General features: G+C 34.1%; 2 protein-coding genes across 3 annotated transcripts; one reads left to right on the forward strand and one right to left on the reverse strand.

The window, feature by feature from the left end:
• Positions 1-1,045: 1,045 nt before the first annotated feature.
• LOC137745048 (DNA mismatch repair protein MLH1) lies at positions 1,046-8,858 on the forward strand. 2 transcript variants are annotated; one of them, XM_068484904.1, is made up of 16 exons: positions 1,046-1,334; positions 1,423-1,595; positions 1,753-1,825; positions 2,071-2,205; positions 2,318-2,528; positions 2,773-2,921; positions 3,036-3,134; positions 3,271-3,340; positions 3,470-3,608; positions 4,219-4,313; positions 4,404-4,512; positions 5,836-5,998; positions 6,494-6,655; positions 7,030-7,198; positions 7,984-8,150; positions 8,269-8,858. In XM_068484904.1, the coding sequence occupies exons 1-16, from the start codon at positions 1,098-1,100 to the stop codon at positions 8,311-8,313; spliced, it is 2,196 nt and encodes a 731-aa protein (XP_068341005.1). In that variant the 5' UTR covers positions 1,046-1,097; the 3' UTR covers positions 8,314-8,858. The 2 variants fall into 2 exon arrangements, with proteins under 2 accessions (XP_068341005.1, XP_068341006.1); XM_068484905.1 differs by having other exon boundaries at positions 3,473-3,608.
• Positions 8,859-19,861: 11,003 nt separating this feature from the next.
• Positions 19,862-21,257, reverse strand: LOC137746327 (protein GL2-INTERACTING REPRESSOR 1-like). The gene is made up of 2 exons (XM_068486412.1): positions 20,891-21,257; positions 19,862-20,696 (listed from the first exon to the last, which is right to left on the reverse strand). The coding sequence occupies exon 2, from the start codon at positions 20,686-20,688 to the stop codon at positions 20,353-20,355; it is 336 nt and encodes a 111-aa protein (XP_068342513.1). The 5' UTR covers positions 20,689-20,696; positions 20,891-21,257; the 3' UTR covers positions 19,862-20,352.
• Positions 21,258-22,721: the final 1,464 nt, after the last annotated feature.

The following is a 22,721-nucleotide window of genomic DNA, read 5'->3' on the forward strand; positions in this document are numbered from 1 at the left end:
TTAACACATACATACATGAATTGTAATACGTACTAAAAAAATTATCCCATTGTTAGCGTAGATCAGCTCGACGCACTCCCAAAAAATTGACTTCGACAATGACTGAGCGATCCAATTTTACTTGCAAAAAGAATAAAGTGGTTTACTATTACTTGAACCAATGCCCTTGAAATAAAATCTCACAACCCATGTTCATAATTTAACACGTACATTAACAGAATCTCATTTAGTGTAAGATGTAATGAAATTTTTGTGCGAGGTTACAAGTTTTAGGTAAAAACCTATACTTTTGTTCACCCGATCATTAATTCATAACGTGACAAAGAGTCGACTAAAGCCATGTCATTTCATTAATAAACGGAGCATCTGACAAAACAAATTAACGAAAGTACAAAAGTGGCAAAAAAATCATACTTGTATGAAAAATGGTCAAATTTTGGAAAATTTTGAGAATTATAAAAAGAGAATTACTTGTTTATTTATTTATTTACGGAAGGCGAGCTTCGAATTGTATAATTCTGGCCTATAAATGAGAAATTCACATTTGATCTCTTAGAATTGTAGATGCAAGCAACAACTATGCTCTTGGTGAATTAGTACATACTTTTGGTGAATTTTACATATGGTTTTAAACTTATGAACTTCGTCACATCACGTTTATTTTAAGATGAAATTTTATGGCTAATTAATAGACGCTATAGGAGCTTTAAACCTTATTACCAAAAACTTATGAAATGTAAATATAAGTTTTATATCTCAAATTTACCTCTTTCATTGTAATTACACTTATGTATATTTTCGTAACACAATTTTATATTATTTTTGAATGAGTGTGGAGTGAGTTAAACTTCACATTGATCTAGCAATAATAATATGGTTCAAATTTACTTGGCAAAAATCGATTCTAAGATATCAGGTACAAATGAAAAGATATATCGTTACACCATAGTACTAAGTAGCAAACTCCCGACAATTGAACAAAAAAAAAATATATAAAAAATAATAATAAAAAGTAAAATATAATTATACTCGCTTCTTCTTCGTTTTGGCGGTGTCGGGAAAATTTGGCGCTTCCAAACGAGTGCAGTGCAAGGGAAATGGAAATTGAGGCAGAAGAAGAAGAGCAAGTCGCGACGGAGCCACCCAAAATTCACCGCCTAGAAGAGTCTGTGGTGAACCGAATCGCTGCCGGCGAGGTCATCCAACGCCCTGTCTCCGCCGTTAAAGAGCTCGTCGAGAACAGCCTCGATGCCCGCTCCTCCTCCATCAACGTCGTCGTCAAGGACGGCGGCCTCAAACTTATCCAAGTCTCCGATGACGGCCACGGCATCCGCGTCAGTCCTTTCTTCACTCATCTTTTTTCCATTTTATTAAATTTTGAATTATTTCTAAATTTATTTGCGAATTTACGATTCATTGCAGTATGAGGACCTGCCGATTCTGTGTGAGCGGCACACGACGTCGAAACTGTCGGCGTTTGAGGACTTGCAGTTGATAAAGTCGATGGGGTTCAGAGGAGAAGCACTTGCCAGCATGACGTACGTAGCTCACGTCACCGTCACCACCATTACCAAAGGCCAGTTGCATGGTTATAGGTGCGTGCCCATTACCTGTTTGATGAAATTCCCAGAAAATTATATGATTTGTTCATAGAAAGAAATGGCCTTTTCATTTTAATCTTAGTGATAATTATTGTGTTATACTTGTAATTTATGATTTAGTTTTGAAATAATTATAATTTTGTGGGTTCAGGGTATCTTATAAAGATGGTGTAATGGAGCACGAACCGAAGGCGTGCGCTGCTGTAAAAGGAACTCAAATAACGGTGTGAACAACAATTTTGCTCTTGGTTTGCTTTAGTCTTAAATTGTTAACAATTAGAGCAGTTTAACTTTAAAATTTGCCCAATAAACTGAAAAAAAAAACCAAATGGTTTAAAGGAAAGAAGGCAAATGACCATTTTGCTGGACGTTGAATGCCTGCCAAATGTGATGAATTACTTTCTATGTTTTGGTTTAATGGGATGAAATTATCTTTACTGGTGAATTAAGTGGTGGTACTTGTTATCAGATTGAGAACTTATTCTATAACATGACCGCCCGGAGGAAGACACTACAAAATTCTGCTGATGATTATTCAAAGATTGTAGATTTGCTAAGCCGGTTTGCAATTCATCATATGAATGTTAGTTTCTCCTGCAGAAAGGTAGGTTGCTGTTTCACTCAATAAGGAACTTATCTTTCTACTTCACCGATCTTTTTCATGGCTAGAAATTCAAAATCCCGATTAAAATCTTTTTGTATGGTATAACTATCAGCATGGAGCTGCTAGAGCAGATGTTAATTCTGTTTCCACAGCATCAAGGATTGATGCAATTCGATCGGTGTATGGGGTGTCTGTTGCTCGCAGTCTGATGAAAATAGAAGCTTCAGATAAAGATCCTTCTAGCTCCGTTTTTCAGATGGATGGCTTTATCTCCGATTCAAACTATGTTGCCAAGAAGATAACCATGGTGCTTTATATAAATGGTATGAACTATCCATGGAATGCCATATCAACACAAGAAAATTATAGTATTAAAGATTATTATTTCATATTTAGTGTGTATTTTAGCACACTAAGTTGAATTTTGGAAATATTGTAAATCGTAGGTAACAGTTCTCTAATTTCATATTTATATTAGTAGAGTCCCTAATTGTTGATATGTTTTCTTTTTCGTTTTTTCTTTTTTTTTGACTTATACTGTTTGTTTTTCTTTTCTTAAAACCACAGATAGATTGGTTGATTGCACCGCTCTGAAGAGAGCCCTAGAAGTTGTTTATGCTGCCACATTGCCAAAAGCATCAAAACCCTTCATATACATGTCAATTATGTTACCACCTGAACATGTTGATGTGAATGTTCACCCAACAAAGAGAGAGGTATGTGTTTCTAGTGTTAGGGTTGTGTGAGATTATTTAGAAAATTCAGTCAACCTTTAAAACACCAAATATTTACTTTTTTTTTATCGAAAATGAAACTCTTTTGTTATGCAGGTAAGCCTTCTGAATCAGGAAATCATCATTGAGAAGATACAGTCAGTGGTTGAATGGAGGTTGAGAAGCTCCAATGAGACACAAACATTTCAGGAACAGGTAGACGGAATCTGCACTTATCTTCTGAATCTCCTTTCCTTTTAGTTTGACTCCATCTCTGGAGCCCTGATTCTAATGAATATTACCATCTAAGTTGTGCATCTTCCTGTCATCTTTTGTCCAATTCACATTACAGGCAGTCGAACCTTCTTCATCCAGCCAAATGGTTTCAAGAAAGGATTCAAATCAGAACCCCTCACCATCTGGTAAGTTTAAATTCCTTCCTTTAGATTGTGTTCATACCTTATGTAGGCTTCGAATGTTGGCATATTCACTTAACTACAACTCTGGTATTGTTCTCAGTTCTGAAGTGTTTTATATGGTTGTATTATTAGCAGCATCAAAATTACACAAGGTTCCAGTGAATAAAATGGTTAGAACGGATTCATCAAATCCTGCTGGTAGGTTGCATGTGTATTTGCAACCAGATCCTCGTGGCCATCTTGAAAGGAGTGCTAGCTTGACAGCTGTTAGGTGAGACCTTATGTCGTCCTTGAACAATAATTTTAATACTTGTAAACTCTGCAAGAAAGAGAAGCAAGAAACACATTGATTTACTGGGTTGGAGGAGGACTAGATTTCCGTCATCAGTTTAGTAGGCTGGAACACATTAGGGGACTGCTTATCACACAGAAAATAAATAAAAAATTGTCTTACAAGAAAAAACCCCTGATGAGTCTAGTTTCCATTTCCTCGTATCAGGACTATGTGCTGAAACCTCGTTATTCTCCAAAACTGTCATTGGTCCACTCAAACTTTCATCCTTATAATTTTTTTCTTTTTCAAAAGAACCTCACAATTGAGACAAATGAAGTGGTCACTTCCTCTTCCAAATCATCTTGTCCATATCCCCCATAGTAACATAATTCCTCATTATCCTTGTCTTTTTCTTGTTCTTTCTCATCCAGTTGTATTTTTTATCCTTTCCTGGGCACCTCACTGTGCTTTAGTGTAAGGTTAATCTTGGTTTGTTGTATCATCTAAAATATTTTTAACTCTTTTGTTTGATATTCATTCCATTAAATATGTAATTTCAAAGTCTCAATGTAAGCACTTCAATTTGTATGAAAATGTTGAATTACAGATCTTCTGTTAGACTAAGACGAAACCCAAAGGAAACCGCTGATCTGACCAGCCTTCAGGAGCTTATTGATGAAATTGATGGCAGTTGTCATTCTGGTTAGTTTTTGACCAAGTTTATTTGTCTGTTAAATGGCGGAGACTTGCTTTATGTTAGCTAGATCCAGTTGATACCTTTTGGTATTGTAGGTCTACTGGACATTGTGAGACACTGCACATACATTGGAATGGCAGATGATGTTTTTGCACTGCTTCAGCATGATACCCATCTTTATCTTGCAAATGTAGTGAACTTGAGGTAATGATCCAGTCGCTTAAATATATAGCAATTTGCAATATCTTGTAATGCGGACTACATTCAATAGTTTCTGCTCTTCAAATGTTAAAAGCATCAAGTTGCTGAAAATTTTCAGTTGTGACCGTCAGGAGCCTCCCTTCTGAACATTGGCAAGGGTAAAATCAAAGCATGACATAGTAAAAGTCCCAGAATTGATGTTGTTGCTTAAGTAAAGACTGATAGAAGATTAGACATTTGTCACTAGATTCTGATGACATCAAATTATAACAAAATGAGTTCTAATTTGTGGAGTGTTAAGACTGTTTGGATAGCTTACTCAAAACAATATATCTCTGTTAGAATTATATTGATTAAATTCCATTCCTGCACATATGCCACCATGCAAAATGGTTATCTGTTTGGTTTGGCTTCTTGACAGTAGCAAATAACCAACCTGGTTTTCTCTCCCAATGAACTCAACAGACCATGATGAAAAGTTTCGTCCATTTATCATTACACTAGTAATATGCTGAGCAGTTGTGTGCTGTGAATAATTCAAGTCAGTGCAGACTTATCATTGTTTCCCATTGTAGAACTCAACTTTAGTGAGCAAGGTACTAGAAAAAAGGTCCTGAACTTGAAAAGACAAGAAAAAGTCTGAGGAAAGGGCTGTAATTGATCTTGAACAGTAGAAAACGGACGCAAAAAACCCAGAGCCAAAAAACATACAAGGTAGAAACTAGAAGAGCTGGGGAAAATCCAAAAAGCAAATCCACCAAAGAATCCGTCATCAAGCAGAAGAAAATGCAGAAAAAAGTTAAAATTGCTGCCAGATCATAAAACCGCTGTCTGGAAAAGCTCCTGGCAGATGCTTCCTCGGAAGCACTTGGATTTTTAACAAAAATTGCAACATGCCTCCAATAAAAGCACTTCTAGCAAAAGCACTTATGAGTACTGAAGCAGTCCCAAACAAACCTAATTTAAATGGCAGGGAGTCAACCCTTCAATTGTTGTTTACTTTATAGATCTTCTATGAATAGATTTCTTGCTTCCTTGTGGCCGTCTTTGTTAAAACACTTAAGAGATGTTTCTTTTGGTGCGATTCATCTTGATTCGTCTGTAGCTTTGTAACGAGTGTGGCGGCCTGTTCTTGCATCTTTTTGTTTGATTTGGTCCAAGCTTTCCTTGTTTTGTTTCGTTGTAGGTTTGTTTTTAATGGATTTCTTGTCCTTCCCCTGTTGTACTTTGTACTTCCGTCTTCTATAAATTTTTGTTTCCTATTGAATAAATTGTTTCTGAAGACAAGTTTACTAATACATGAATTATTTCTCAATGAAATTACAGCAAAGAGCTCATGTATCAGCAAGTTCTGCGTCGGTTTGCCCATTTTAATGCTATACAAATAAGTGAGCCAGCCCCACTGAAGGAGTTGATTGTGTTGGCACTAAAAGAGGAGGAGGATCCAGAATGCAGTGTGAATCATGAACTTAACGAGAAGATTGCAGAGGTAATGCATGCACTTTCTTCAGTTTTTGGTTTATCATTATGTATGTCTCTTATGATGAAATATTGGAACCTTCCCTCATAATCATAGAGAAATTTCTTAATAAACCCTTAGTTAATAATCCAAAAATTGCTAGCAGATCTGACTTGCATTATGGTTGCGTATGATTTCACGGCCAAAATATTAATAAGCAAACAAATCCATTAAATGTTGAAAATAATACAAAAAACAGAAACAAAGAAAAGAATCCACCCCAACCATCACTAGAACAAACAGGCAACTCTTGATGTCAAGATTTTAAGAGAATGTGGACGTGACCTTCTGCCTTCGGTTCAATGATAAAAACTGTCCAATTTTAGTTCCTCCTGCAAGCGTACTTCACGGTCCCTAATTCTGGGTTGAACATCTTTTCTAACATCCAGTACTTTAAAGCCGATTAGTCTTAATTAGCTGAGTTTTGATTTCACTATAACATAGTGAGGCATGATGCTTCTGCAGATGAATACAGAACTACTCAAGCAAAAGGCTGCTATGTTGGGGGAGTATTTTTCCATTCATATAGATAATGATGGAAATTTGTCTAGGCTTCCAGTCATACTTGATCAATACACACCTGACATGGATCGTGTCCCTGAACTTGTGCTTTGTTTGGGCAACGATGTAAGTTCTTTTGTATTTTCTTCCTTATCATGATTTTGCAGAAATGATAATTTTACTGGTTTTTGTGGTGATGCTCAATGCTAATTGTACAATTCCTTGTACGTTGGAAATTAAAGCCAGTTGGGTTATTCAAAAGGGTTGTTTTGAGCTTCTAAGTAACAAGTTTGAGGCTTTAGGAAGGGGGAAGAAACCTAAAGTTAGTGGGGTTGTTTGGTGGCAGTTTTTTGGAATATTTGGATGGAGCGTAATAGAAACTTTTGAGGTTTATCAGGTTGCGGGAGTAGATGAAAGCTGGGACCTAGTTAGATATTGGGCAGCTCTTTATTAAGAAATATCTTGTTTTGTAAACTTTAATTTTCTGTTTGTTGTTCTAGGTTGATTGGGAGGAGGAAAAAAAATGCCTTCAAGTAATTTCAGCTGCACTTGGAAACTTCTATGCCATGCATCCTCCTATGTTGCCCAACCCATCTGGTGATGGCTTACAATTTTACCAAAAGAGAAAGCCTTTTAGGAATCCTGAAGAAAGTACGTCATGCAATACTGGTATGTTCGCAGCTGGATCTGTTCAAATATAGTGATGTGTTAAGTACTGTTCGGTCCTATAAAGTGATTTTAAATGTTTAAAAGTTAGTTTTCGCGTGGAAAAAGAGACTATTTTTAACCTTCCATTAAATCTGAACCAGTGTACATCATTAGAAGGAGAAATCATGTATAATTGAGGCTGATGGGAATCTTGAGTTAGTGTGATTAAAAACAATGACATGAATAGGTTGAAGATTTACTTTCTAGAATTTTACCTTTGCTTTGTGCTTGGATTGGGAGGTGTCTTTTACTGCTTCTCAAGTCAGCAATCATGACACATTTCTAGGAGATAGAGAAATACAGTAACAATAGAGGTACCCTTGTTGTCAATTTGCAAAACTGCATTCAGTGTATCGATGGAGATCTCCAGGCATCTCAATGGTTGCCTTTTTATCTTCCAAAACGTCATAACCTATTCCTTTTATTTATGCTTCAATTCCATAGGGATATCCAGGTATTCGATTGATTGTATTCAGTTTTGGGATTAATTTTATTAATTTACTAAAAGAGAAAAACTCGATCAAAGAAGACTATTCCAAACTTGTTTGGCCTGGGAATTGGAACTGAATGAATCAACTCAGTTGGAATAAGTTTGAAAACATCGTGTTTGAGCGAGATCCGGGCTTATGTTCCACTGTCATTGCTGCTGGGAACAAGGATGTCATTTCTTGTGCCCTTTCCCCCACATACAGCACATCACCGGTTATTTCTCTGAAGTACCTTGAAGTGATTTTTGGTGTTTGCAGGAAATGACGACGTCATGACAGAAAATGAAATTGAGCACGAACTAGTTGCAGAGGCAGAAAATGCATGGGCTCAGCGCGAATGGTCAATCCAGCATGTTTTGTTTCCATCAATGAGGCTCTTTTTCAAGCCACCAAATTCTATGGCTACAAACGGAACATTTGTACGGGTATGCTACATTTCTTTACGGCCAAAGACATATCTTAATTAATTACTCCAGGATTCTTCAGATTATTTCAGTACGCTGGGCTAGCTTGGTCACTCACCTTACGCTTAATCCTGCACAGGTAGCTTCACTGGAGAAACTATACCGGATTTTCGAAAGATGCTGACTCCATTCATCAGTGTAATGGCAGACGGCAGTACGCAGAAGGCTCTTGGCTCTGTAAAGATGTTGATGCCATTCTTCGGTATAATTTTGGGATAACATACTAGTTAAGGGGGTCTCTTACAATTATTTGGGTTTTGAAAGTGGCCTTCGTTTTTCTAAATGCTAAAATGCCCGAGTTCAATCTGACGTCGGTATTCCGCCAGTCCCGGAGTTCCGCCAGTGCCTTACAGAAATTAGAATGAAAATGCTTATCCGTGACCCTGGGTTGTGTGCATAGTTTGCGCATGACCCGAGTAGATAGTGTATTGACGACGTATCTTCATCATATTGACATTGTAATGAGGATCATTATCTATATACTATCAGTATGGCGGGGATACGTTGTTAATACGGGATCTACGCGGTTCATGCGCACAACCCAATTGCTCGGGTGAGCAAATCTCGGAATTAGAAAGTGTAACAGAAGGCATTACCGGGAGTCATTTTTTTTGTAAGAATGATCTTTGAATGAAAATCTAAAAAATGAACAGTTTGGATTATGAGAAATATTTTGGAGCGAGCTCAAACGCATGATCAGTGTCATATTTGACACTAACTAGCCTTTAGGATCGGGGGATGCCCATTTTGAAACTCTTACTTGTGGTTCTCATTTATAACTCTTTTCAAGGATTCGAACCATTTATATTTCAATTAATCATTGATAGATCATCTTCGCACAAAATTAGACAAATTCATAACCATTAAAACATTTATTGTAGTGAAGAAAATTAACGAATACCTATCTCCCAAAAAAAAACACACTTAAAACAACTATCATTTAATTCAACGGTTATATAATTTTGGATTTAGGTGATTTATGGTAGAAATGATCTTTGAAGGAAAACTTGAAAAATAAACATTTTGGATTGTTAAAATACGTTACAAACTAAGCACTACTAAAATATGTTAAAAAATGAGTGGTCCTCGATCCTAACCCCCCACACACACACACAAAAACACCAAGTTTTTTTATTTTTTATTTTTTTTATTTTTTTGTATGCATATACGAGACTCTTGTTAGGGTTTATGAACAAAAAAGCTACATTATTTTTTCCTACCTTCTCCACCGAAAACAAAAGAGTCCAACAAGGAATGCTACAACGAACTATTTGCATTTCTCTCTGTCTATTGCTTTTTTCTTCGTGCGACTTTCTGCAGCAAGTTCGGCCATCGGATAAGCATCAGAAAATTCAGAAGAATTGTGATCTAATTTCGTTGTTGCTTCGCATACATATTAGTTATGTGTGTTCAAGTTCTTGTCCACACAGTTGCACTGCTCCTTCTAATTTTAGGTTTACATTTCTATTTCATTCGTTGAGATCGCAGCAAGTGCTTCAATATTTGGCCCAAAAATTAAATTGCATTGATGATTTGATGCTTACCATACAAAACTCTGTCCTCCTGCAGTTGCCTAGCCCTGCCTTTGAAGCTATTGCTGTCCTACAGAAATCAATTCTTTAATTTATTTCATTGTAAACAAGTTCTTCCAATCTTATTTTGAAAGGTCTTTTTTTTTTTTTTTGGTCAAATTATTTTGAAAGGTTGGCTTGCTTTTTTTGATACAAAGAAACAACAAAGCCTTATCCCATTAAGTGAGGTTGGCTGTATGAATCCTTGAATGCAATTGTGCTCGGTTTTGCGCCAAGTCTTCTAGTAGCTCGAAGTGCTCCATGTCTTTTTTTTTAGAGTCTATTTCCAAGTCTTTCTAACTCTGCTTATTTTGATGAAAAATAGAAATTTTGAGGACATATATATTTTCTTAAAAGATGAAGTGGGCAAGATGGAATGAAAATCCTAGTGCATTTGAGGACTTCAGTGTTTTCTTATACTCCGCATCGTTGCCAAAAAGCGCGGCACAGCTTGTTGCCTTTATTGTTTTAAGATCATACTGCCACGATCGACTTTTGAATACTTTAGTTGAGGAGGTAAACGTTGATCTTCGTACTTTGTACAACTATTTTGTATTGTTCGGCGACAAAATAAAAATTAAGAAAAGTACAGGAATTGGTTGCTGGAGTTTGACTTTGTAGCTAAATGCAAGTGAATTTTGAAAATGCACTTGAAGTTGTTTCTTGTAAGAGACATCTTTCAAAATGTGCTTCAAGTGCTATTGGAACGCAAAACACTTTGATCAAAAATATTCTCAATCATTTTAAAGATATTTCTAAATAAATATGTATCTCAAGTGCCTTTTTTATGTGTCAAATGCATATTTGGGAGCCCTAAAATATTAAATTATGATTGGTTTACTTTAATTTATATTGAGCAAACTAAAACTGAGAAAACTAAGATTTTTTTTTTCAGGGAAAATTACAAATGGTAGTAAGATAACCAATTTTTGGGAACTATTTTGTTGCACCATTGCAATAAAATTCTTACCTCATACTTACCCTTATGCACTGTGTGTTTTAGGTTCAAGGAATACATTGTTAATCGTACAATTCTGTATGGACAGTCCCGCACCAGAGCAAATTTACCAAATCAACAGCTGGAAAGGTGTCGTATTGTTTTTCCTTAACTATTTAGAGGGTCATGGTTCAAATTTTCATGTTATTGTGTGAAATTTTTATATCGTTTTGTGGAAGCTTATGCATTTAATAAAAATAAACTTTAAAAAATGATGGAGACGAGTTCCAAACCCATTGCCTAAGCCGATGTAAAGAAGCGATAATACCACTTGCATTAAGACTCAAGTTTATAATATTCTACACATACTACTATATATACGTATATGCATGCAAAATTGAAAATTCAAGGGCCCTTCCGATTTGGGGACCTTGTGCGGTGGCACCACTTGCCGAGCCGATGATGAAAATCTAATTTCTATTTCAAGCAAAAATACTTCTACCACCACCATATTGTGTCATTAGACTTTTAGCTTTCTTCCCCTCCATAACACTGAATGCAGTTGAATAGTATTATGTATGACATTGAGAAATAATAATAATATTCAATGATTCAGTAGAAAATAAGATTTGCGACTGGTTTTGTCATTAAATCTCCATGCTTTTCTCTTACTAACTAAACCACTAAGGTTACTATAATTATATATAAATATTTGCACCACCAGGTCTAAAATCGCGGGCTCCCCATCATCTTGCGTAAGCCCTGCATCACCATGAGGACCACCAATCACAAAGCAGTCCTCATGTGTGTTCCTTGGGATAATTTTGCTTTTGCTTACAATTTCTTTTAATTGCCTCATTGTGAAAAGGAAAAGTAGTAGGATATAATCATCCCTGGAGTTCCACCGTTGCTGCAATAAGAGGGTATTTTTGTAACTTAAATTTTAGAAGGAAAAAAAAAACAAATGATGTCATCTTTTATATGTATTAATTTTTATCTCTCCTTCAAATGTTTAAAAAATGTTGTCTCAATATAAAATTAAGTATTAAAAGTATACTCTATATATAATTTTTCCTTGAAAACATTGAAATTTTATTAAAATCTGGTGTTAGATAATATTGATTTTAGTCATTTGATGTGTGCTTCAATTCAAATCCATATTCTGTGTTTGTTTTAATATTTAATCTGTATAATATTAATCTCTTTAAATATTTGAATTTATTAATATACACATTTTGATGTATTACTTTTATTTAACTTCCTTCAGTTATATCCTTATAAATATAGCTAAAATGAGAAAACCTTCAATAAAGAAAATAGTGACACATAAGAAGCATATTTGAATTCATTAGGCCATCTCCAACCGATGGCTGGCCAGATGGCTCGTTTTATCCCTCTGACCCTCTAAGATTCTCCAAGATATTAATATTTTAATGAACAGTACAAGGCCACATTTGCCTCCGTCTCCAACCGAGGACCAGAGGGCCAGAGGGCTCGTTTTATTCCTACCACAAAAAACCGTCTCCAACCAAGGGCCAAATGGCCAAACATAATTTATTATTTAAATTTAAAAACTATAACAACTTAAATTTAAAAACAACAACTTAAATTTAAAAATTACAACTAAAATTTAAAAACGACAAATTAAATTTAAAAACTACAAATTAAATTCGAAAACAACATTAACTTAAATTTAAAAACTAAAACAACTTAAATTTAATATCCATAATCAACATCATCTTCATCATCCGCCATCGTAGGAGTATAGTCAGAGGTAAACAACTGCCATCGACTCATAATTTTTTTTTCTTTTTTCCTATCAAAATAGGCCTTACTCATTGGAGTGTAATTCAAAGTGTTCTTTTCCATATTCTTATCATTCATCTCTTCTTGTTTTTGTTTTGCCCGTTCTTCATGCCTACGCTTCATTTCTTCGGCCTCAAGGGCATTTTGCTCAGCCAATAATCGCAATGAGGCCGCCACTTCATGTTGAGCGGCGTAATTATTATTTGCCTTGCCCTTTTCCTTCAACCTTCGCACCTTGTTTCGTCCCATAGCCCTAAGTATGGAACCTTCACCCGAAGACAAATTTTCTACCCTTTTTTGTTGAATGGTTGGAGATCCATCTTCATCTATATCTATAGCTGAGGATGCAGTTTCGAACACCAGCGTAGGAGCTCTCTTTGATGGATCTTCAAATAACATCCACCCTTTACAAATTTCCCAACGACTGTGAAACTGAAAGGGTTTCGAGCTGCTCTCCATATACAATTCCTCCGCTTGGCGTACCTAGAAAAAAATTAAAGGAAATTAATTTATGAAATTAAATGTAATATAATTAAATATTTAAAATAAATTGTGAAAACACTTACTTCGTCGTAGTAATTAGCGCCGCTTTCATGTCTACTTGCTGCTGCTAACAATGCTTGATGCCATTTGTTCAAATTTGGCTGAAGATGTTTCTTCCATCTTGAAGAACAACTCTCGTGGTTTCGAATATTCACTGGAGTGGTGCCTTCATAGAACTCTAAGTATTTTTTGAACACACGAGTCCAAACACCGTCATTTGTTTGACAATTCCCCCTCACACTATCTTCCGACACCCATCTATGAGCCTTGCAAAGAGCTTCATCTTCTTTTTGAGTCCAAGCCCTACCTTTCATTGCAGAAGAGGCCATTTCAAAATTATTAAAAAAATTGAAGGATAGATTTTTGAAAGAAATGGTAGGAATGGTGAAAATTTTGTAAGGAATGGTTTAGGTATTTATAGGAAAAAAAAAATAGAAATTTAAAAAAATAAAAAAAAAGGCCCAAAAAACCCTAAAAAAAAAAAAAAATTTGAATCCAACGATAACTAGTGCCAGCTAGCAATGGCTAGCTGACGTCAGTTAGCCGTTGGTTTCAAAATTATTTTTAAAAATTATTGTCGGTTATAACATACAGAATTCCGAGTATTTCTGGCCAGCCCTGGGCTGGCTGGCTGACTGCTTGCAACCAGCCCTCCAGCCCTCTAGCCCTCTCTGATTTCGTGGGGCCCTCTGAGATTCCACAGTCCTCTGGCCTAGCCCTCGGTTGGAGACGGTTTTCAGGCTATTTTCGGCCCTCTGGACTCTTCGGTTGAAGATGGCCTTAGTGTACCAAAAATATATTAAAATGAATTTATGTACCTAAATGTCTGTTCCAAAATATATTATAATGACTTGATACACTTAAATGTATGTATTAAAATGTATTCTTTTGAAGTGATGTACCTAAATGTATGTACCCAATGGATATATCAAAAAAATAATAAATGACTTTTTTATATCAAAATATATTATATAATTTACCTAAATTTTCATAACAATATATAATGATGAACGAAATTAAAATTAAGATTAAATGTAGTTAAGACCTTACAATTAGGAAGAAAAAGAGAAATCAAATAAGTCTTCAAAAAAAAAAAAAGACATATTCTTTGCTTTGTTTGACTTTTACAATAGCACTTGACCATACGTTGATGATCCTTACGTATGTCAAATAATCCACATTAATTTTAATTAAGCTCTCTACCTCATGTTTATGGTCTACGAACCCCTTTCCTTCATGTTTTTGTGTCCCACATTTTTTTTTTCTCAATCGAGATATTTGAATCCATAAGATCATAACCAATTGCTGATCTGCATCAAATTTAGATGGATTGTTGTGGTTCTGCAACATGATCGAGCAGAATACATGATCAAAAGGGTATTCTTTTGCCTTGAAAATTTTGTGTTGATATTGTTGATTTGAATAGCATATTGATAATTTAACAACTAATATATTATATTGTTGGTTCGACCGTCAATGAATATATAATAAATCTTATCAGTGGTTTGTAAACCATATATATACCACAATGCAAAAGAAATTACGAGTAATATGTTATCTCGTTTGAAAGTACTTTTAAAATGATTAAAAGCGCTTTGGTGAAAATGTTTTTTAAATCAATTTTTAATAAAAATGCAAATGAATTCTGAAAAAAAAAAAAAAAAAAAAAAAAAAAAAAACCTCTTGAAGCTTCCTACAAGAAGCACATAAGTAGTGCTTTTGGCAAGTCGCATTTTAAGCTTTTGGAATCCAAAAATATTTTCTCTAAAAGCCCTTTCAGTCATGTTAAAAATACTTCCAAACAAATCCTATACCATTAAGCTGCTTATGTAGGAAGCACTTCTACTGATCATAAGTGTTAACAAATCAAATGACAAAAAAGTTAAGTACAAACGCTGATTTGTATTCATATTGCAAAAACAACTACATTATGAAAAGTCTACTTCTTATCAAGACTTCATTCCTACATAGTTATATGCATTTATAAAATACCTCATCATGGAACAAATAGGAAAATAATATTGAACCCTAATACCAAATATGAATGCAATTATAAAAATATTAAAACAACCCTAACATAAAAATAAGCCAAATTTTTAACTTGCTAACTTTTCCTACAAGTGTTTGAAAGTGTTTATTATAAACATGCAGAAACTTTTGTAAAAATTTAAGTGGTTCATGAAAAAGCAATTGAAAGTATTTCTTGAAGAAGCGTGCGCACACGTGTGCACATACACACACACACACATACACATATATATATATATATATATGTGTGTGTGTGTGTGTGTGTGTGTGTGTGTATCGGGTGCTCTCTAGAAAATGATTCTACGACTTAGAAGCGTTTTAAATTTCTTTTGTCAAATGTAGCTAAAAGTGCTATTAATTGTCAGAAAACACTTTTAATCTTCTAAAAGCAATCCCGAAAGACCCTTAGTTAGTTTATAGATCAAGAGTTTTTTTTTTTTTCCCTTTCATAGAACGATATTTACATTAAGGCCTGAGGGATTTGGGCTAGGCCACATAATGAGCTAATTGTAACAATCTGGTATCAACCTCACTAGTCATGCTAATCAAACTTAGGACATCTCACTTAAAGTTGAGAAGAAAATCACTAGCCATAGTGCTAGTAGTAGTTTAAGGTCAAAAGTTAAGGGAACTTTTGGAGGTAGGAATATTTTTTTTTTTACAACGATATTATGTGGTAATAGAAAGGAATATTATATTGAAAGAGAGATTGGTTATGCTACATAATGTGCTAGTTATAATTAATTAAGTATCGAACTCGCCTCAAATAGAGTTGTAAATCGGCTCGAAACAGTTCGAGCTTGCATCAAGTTCGGCTCGTGTTTGGCTCGTCAAATAATCAAGCCAAGTCTAGTTTGGCTCGATTAAGAGACAAGTCAAGCTTGATCATTGGTGTGTTCGGCCAATAAAGCTCGTGAGTAGCTCAAATTTTTTTTATGAGATAGGTCAAGGAAGGCTTGAGCTCAGCTCGATATTCAAGCTTGAGAAATAATAAATTTTAGTAAATAATAATAAAATAAACATGTCTTCAATTATTCACTATTGTTTTGTATAGATAATAATAATTGTTTTATTGTATTTCTGGTATAATGCGTTTTAGTATCCAAGTCCAACTAATTAACTAAATTTATTTATTTTTCTATAGAAAAGATAGCTTAATAGGGTTTTCTTATTTCTTTTGGGGTTCAATGGAAATAAAGTTGCTGCTAAAATAAATACAAAAGTTAAACAAAAAACTATTTGTCAAATTGTTCACTAGCTAGTCCAAGTGCATTAATATGCTTCAGAACTTTTAGAGGTAAGATATTGCCATAAATTGTATTGATGTATGAAAAATACTATATCTTGATATTATTTTTTGGCTTAAATATTAGAATGGTCCTAGTCATTGGGTCAATTTCGTCCTTGTGTTTTCAATTTGGCCAATTTGGTCCTTTTGTTTATTTTTGTTAGCCAATTAAGGACATTTTCATCTAATTTCTGTAAAAAAAATTATAAACTACTATATATTTATTTATAAAAATATTTATTTAATTTGAAATATTTAAATATGAATTAAAATAAAAAATTAAAAGAAAAATTATTCTCCTCTCAGCTTGCCAACCTCTCCCTAACGTTACCCCCTCTCTTTTCTATATCACAACCTTAATCTTTTTTCAGATTGAAAGTTTTATCTCTTATATGTGTTGTTTCTCATTGATTTGCATTTTTTTGTAAAGAAAAATGGTAATTATATCTCTTATAATTTTTCTTATGAAATTTTTAACATAGATTCAATGAAATGTCCTTAATTGGCTAACAGAGATAAACACGAGGACCACATTAGCCAAATCGAAAACACGAGAACTAAATTAGCTATATGGCTATAACACATGGACCATTTTAACATTAAAGCCTTATTTTTTTTACAAAACATTATAGAATCATGATTATTGAATAGTGGTCACTATATACCATTATATATAAATTGATATGTTAGGCAACTCTCTTATGCATAAACTCTATCACGATAATTCAAATTTTTTTACATAATCGAACCAACATAGAAATAGCTCGAAGCAGTTCAAGTTCAATATCAGGCTCAAATCTATTTTTAGCGAGCTCGAAAAAAAATTAAACAAGTCAAACTTGAGCACGATGATATTCGGTGTGGCTCGGCTTGTTTACAATCCTAACCTCAAACATCAAGTACGTTATCGTGCATTATTCATATAAATTGTATATTAGATCTTTCCCTTACAAATAAGTTGAAATTTCAGCTGTTCGATTTGGAAGCAAGAAGTTAGAAAGAGTTAAACAGAATTAAATTGGGAGAACATGGATAAGAAGGATAGAGACAATTGGTATACCAACTTACCAAAACAGAAAATTTAATATTTCAGAAGGTAGAAAATAAAATAGAGAGAAAAAATAAATAAACAAAGAGAAGCGAGTGAAGGTGGAATTAAATTTGTATTTATTATCTGACGTAATACTCCTCTTTATGCTCAACTGTCTCAATTACTCTTGCATTTATGTTATTTAATGGTCTGTCAATCTAATAATATTTATTTTTCAATGCTCGAACTACCCAAACCACCCTACATTTTAATTTAGCATCCCACAAAATGTTGAATGCACTACACATTAAAATTTAATATTAAATAACTTATTTATCATACTATGCAATGGCAAGATATACACCCCAAATCACTTTTAAAGTATTATTTATCTTCTTCAACTATCAAAACTCATCCGACCCTCCATCGTTGAACAAAACCCTAACCAATGAAACTACAATCATGTTGAGAAAAATTATTTTTGACGAATAAAACACGAAATTGATGTTTCGGAAGCTTCACATGAGATAAGACTTCATATTATTTATTGTTTTAGTGATTTTGACGATCTCGATAATTATTTAATCTTGCTTTTGATGTGATATTCAAGCTTCTATGTTCGTATTCATCTTTTAGGGATCACATGGATTACATGAAGAATTAAACACCTAAAATTACCACCAAATATTAAAAATAGACGATATGGGTTTTAATGGTGGAATTGAAAACAATCCACATATTCTTTAAATCCCAGGCGGCATCTTTTTTCAAAATTTTAGTCGGCATTATTTGTTCAAATTAAAAGCTTGATAAGATTTGAGAAATGTGGGGTGTATAGAAAATATGGGGTGCATATAGAAAATGTAAGGTGTATATTAAGAATGTTGGGTTTGAGGGTATTATGGGGAAGTAAGTGGGATGTATTAAGATAATTTTTAATTGAAAAAGCAAATATGGGGTGTATTAAATATGTGGGGTTTATTCAACAATTTGTGAGGTGCTAATATAATAAGCCTTTACATAATTATCCCTAAATTAAAATCCTTTGGACCTATATATAACAAATCTGTTAGAAAACAGATATGAATGATTTGGTAAAATTGTCAAGTGTGTTATGGATGCTCTAAATTGCACCTAATATCGAAAAATGACCCATACTCCCGTTCTTGTCATCACCCAAGTCAGTTTTCTTAGAATTTAATGGCAATTTAAATATTTTTTCCGTATTATTTATCTATATAAAAACAGTGAAATTTTCATAACATCCAAATTGCGCTTCTTCCAATAGGATTCAAAAAAAAAAAAAAAAAATTATAAAAAGGCCACATTGAGTGGTTAGTAAGTTTATTATTTTCAAAAATATACTTTAATAACTAGAATAATAATTATTTTTTTAAACATGGATATTAATCATATTATTCAAATTTTGTAATAATTAGAAGTTAACCAACTAACAAGTTATGGATATTATCCAAATTTTGATTGTTAGGATTTTAAGGTATACAATGTTACTTCATACTAGTTTTGATAGTTCATTATTGTTTGAAGAAGAGCGAGAGTCGAAAATTGGTTATGTATGCAGAAACAATGCCTTTACCACTATAGTTCTTGTAGTTGATTAAGTTAATTGATGACGTTGTTTCGAAGAAGAGCGAGAGTGAAATATTGGTTATAGATCCAAAAACAAGTCTTCTGCCACTAAAATTCTTATATTTTATCATTGTTTTGAAAGAGGAGAGTAAGAGTCAAACTTCAGTTATGGGTGTGGAAACAATGCCTTTAACACTGTAGTTCTTATAGTTGATTAACTTAACATTGTTTCGAAGAAGAGCGAGGGTCAAACATTGGTAATACATACGGAAACAAGTCTTCTACCACTAAAATACTTATATTTTATTGTTGTTTTGAAACAGAAAAGCAAGAGTTGAACGATTATGGATGTAAAAACAAGTTCTATGCCACTAAAATTATGATAGTTTATCATTGGTTTAAACGAGAGTCGAACTTTAACTGTGGATGCAGAAACAAAACAAGTCATCTACCGCTATCGTGGAAACTTTATGTTTTCGGTTTTGGACATGACATCATGAGTCATACATTTGGGTTAAGGTCCCAGGTTGCAATTTGAACAGAATTTCAGCAAGTATATATATGGACCCAATGGGGCCCAAAAGTCGTACCTTATCTGCTTCCCTTAGGTTTTAACCAGAATTTGTTGCCTTCAAGCTCGGAAGTAGTACAAGCACTTCAGCAGGAAAAAAAGAAAAAACAAGCAGAAAAATTTACTTCATGTGACTGCAGAGAGCTATGGTTTTACTTTTACACATGCATCTTTTATTCGTCAGATAAAACTCAATGCAACGTCCTGCCAATCTGTGGTTGGATATAGTAATAACACTATAAGCCATTAAACAAAAAGCGAAAACAGAAATAAGGTAGAGGCAATGGCAAAATAACAAAATATGATCCAACTTTTTTTTTTTCTCAGATGAAAATGTTGGGCAGTTACAGTTAACCGTTTTACATCATTGACTTTCTGCTAAAGGGTTAGCAAAGGCAGAAACAAACACCTTTCATCCCACCTACCAAACCCCATAGTGCAAGCCCAATTGCCCATCATCCATAACCTAATTTCTAAGATTAGCAAGGTCAATAAAAAAGATAAAACAACATAGGTAGTGATATTCGCGCTCCACTCATTTTTAGATACCTAGTTAACAAGGCTCAACCAACCAATTAAGGATGAATTGATCCTTGTCTAGGTCAAATATTTTCCGCTATTTTTAAATAACGAAAAATGTAGCTAAATGGAGCGCCAATAGCGCTGCCTCCAGGAAGGATAAAAAAAGGGTTGGAAATAGACAGAGCCTAACATGAAGTCCTAGTAAAATTGGAAAGAAAAAAAAAACCCAAAAAAAAACGGATAGACTACTCTAGCTCTTAGCTCTTTTAGCTTTTTTTTAGCTCTTCCTTGTCTTTGAGGTTGGTGTGGTGGTGGTGTTGTCATGAAGAAAGTCTAGCAAAACAGTGCTCTTGCATTTAGGGCATTTGGGGTCGTCCTCCGAGAGCATCACATACATGAGGCACCTAGGGCACCCGACTAGCACCATGGAAGTGGTCTCCGGGCTAAAATTGTCGTCTTGATTCAGCTCCGATGACACGCATGAGCTCGGCGGTGACGTAGGTGAAACAGTCGCTGATCTTCGTGGTGACTCCGCCGGCTGATGATTAGCCCTCGGTGGTGACAGGTTCAGCTTCAGGTCAAGCTTCGGACCGCCTCCGTTCCGTCTACTCATGGCTTGGGCTTTAAAAAACGTAAAAAAAAAAAATGAAAAAACAAAGGAAATTCAGCTCTAAAATTAAGCACCGCCAAAATTAAAACATGGAAACATTGAAATTGAAGAAACTATGAACTATATGAACACAAAAGTGAAGATAAAAGGGGGGTGCGTGATATAATATTACGGCAGAAAATTAAAGTATGTAGGATCGTTGTACCTTGGGGATTGTCGAGAGGGCTTGTGAAAAGGGAGGAGGAGGATGGGAATATTGGGTAACTTGGTCTTGGGTTGGGAGAAATTTGGGTTAGGCAAAAACCATGAAAAGATGAGGGAACAAAAACATGGTCGTTGGGGAGGTGGTGTATGGACCTCAAAACACCATTATATATACACGCACAAAGAGAAGGGGAGGGAGAGGAAGATGGATTTGCTTTAATGCTTAATTAAATTATGGGGGAGAGGTGGAGGGTATAGGATGAGAGAGAAAATTGTTTAGAGAGGGATAGAGTGAGAGCAATTGAATTGAATTGAATCGAATCGAATTGCATTGAAGTATTGGGGTGGAAGAAGAGTGTAAATTGAGGACAGGAAATGTATTAATTGTTGGAAAATATCCCAATAAGAATGCGTGAAATGGAAATTTGCTGTAAATATTGCAATTACAAATAGTGCAGCACAGCAGTAGAAGGAAAGGAAGGCATTGCCAATTCAGTCATTGCTTAGGCTAGTCGGTGTTTAATATCGAGTGAGAGAAGACGAGAGGAGATATGGCCAAAAAAAAAAAAAAAAGGTAACTTTCATGAAAAAAGACTTGGATTAAGTTTATTTTAATGAGAAGACTTAAATTTTAATGAAATTTTTTTAAACTTTAATAAAAGAGTAATGCTATTCTTACTATATTTTTATACCACCTTAGGTGTCATCTGATATGTACAGTCATATCATTTAAATTAATCAGCATTTAATTTCAATTAAAAATTATTTAAAAAATTAATAATTAATTAATAAAATGGTTAATTAAATGATGATTCTGGCATACGAGGGGCCTCCTTCTTCCTTTCATTTCAATTATGCTTCTTCCTTCCCTTTTTTTCTTCACACCTATTTTTTCATTGATTTCCATGATTATGATCAAGCTTGATCTCCATACTCTTGTTGATCCCCGTAGCCCCAATCTCCCCTCTCATTCTCCAATCCTCACTGCTACTCCATGGCTTCTTCGCTCGTGATTTTTTTTGTTTTCTTATCAAATTTTATTTTGTGGTTTAGTAGAAGGATTTCATCTGATTATTTAATTAAATAATGTCTATTAGCTTTCATGAGAATTAGGGGTCAAAATCAATTTTTTCTGTCGGATTAGGGTTCATACCCAGTTAAGTTATTAGCGCAAGAGAGAGACTCTGCAATTTTTCTTATTGAAGTGTTTTAATTAATAAGAAAATTGAAATTGAAATTAAATGATGTGGCTTGTCCAACTCATCTGCCACCTAAGATGGTAAAGAAATATGGTATAAAATTATGGTAAGAATATCATTACTCTTAATAAAAAGGACTAAAGAACTTAAATTTTAATGAAAAAGACATAATTTTAATATTAAAAAAAAATTTGTCACATGAGACCCATGCGTCGTCGCACATACTGTTTATGAAATTGACTGCACTGTTTATAAAACTTAACGATCCTATATTATTTATGAAATTTACTACACTGTTTATAAAACTTATTACATTGTTTATGAAATTTAACGATACTACACTGTTTATGAAACTTAACGTGCATTGGGCACACATTTTTATATTTTATTTTATTTTTCTTTTTGTCCTTATTATTAGATAAAGTTATTAGATGGTTTTAGGTTAAAATGCAAAATTTTTAAATTATTTTCATTAATTTTCCTAAAAATATATACAGCACAGAAAAAACCCAAAGGCTTTAAGGTTAAACCCTCATCCTCTCTCCATCCCAAATATTTAAATAAAAACTTTCAAACATACAATAATTAAAAACAAGCAACACACACCACACCAAAGAGAATTAAATGGATTTT

Source organism: Pyrus communis, chromosome 9 (assembly GCF_963583255.1).
Source record: "Pyrus communis chromosome 9, drPyrComm1.1, whole genome shotgun sequence".
Lineage (NCBI taxonomy): Eukaryota > Viridiplantae > Streptophyta > Magnoliopsida > Rosales > Rosaceae > Pyrus > Pyrus communis.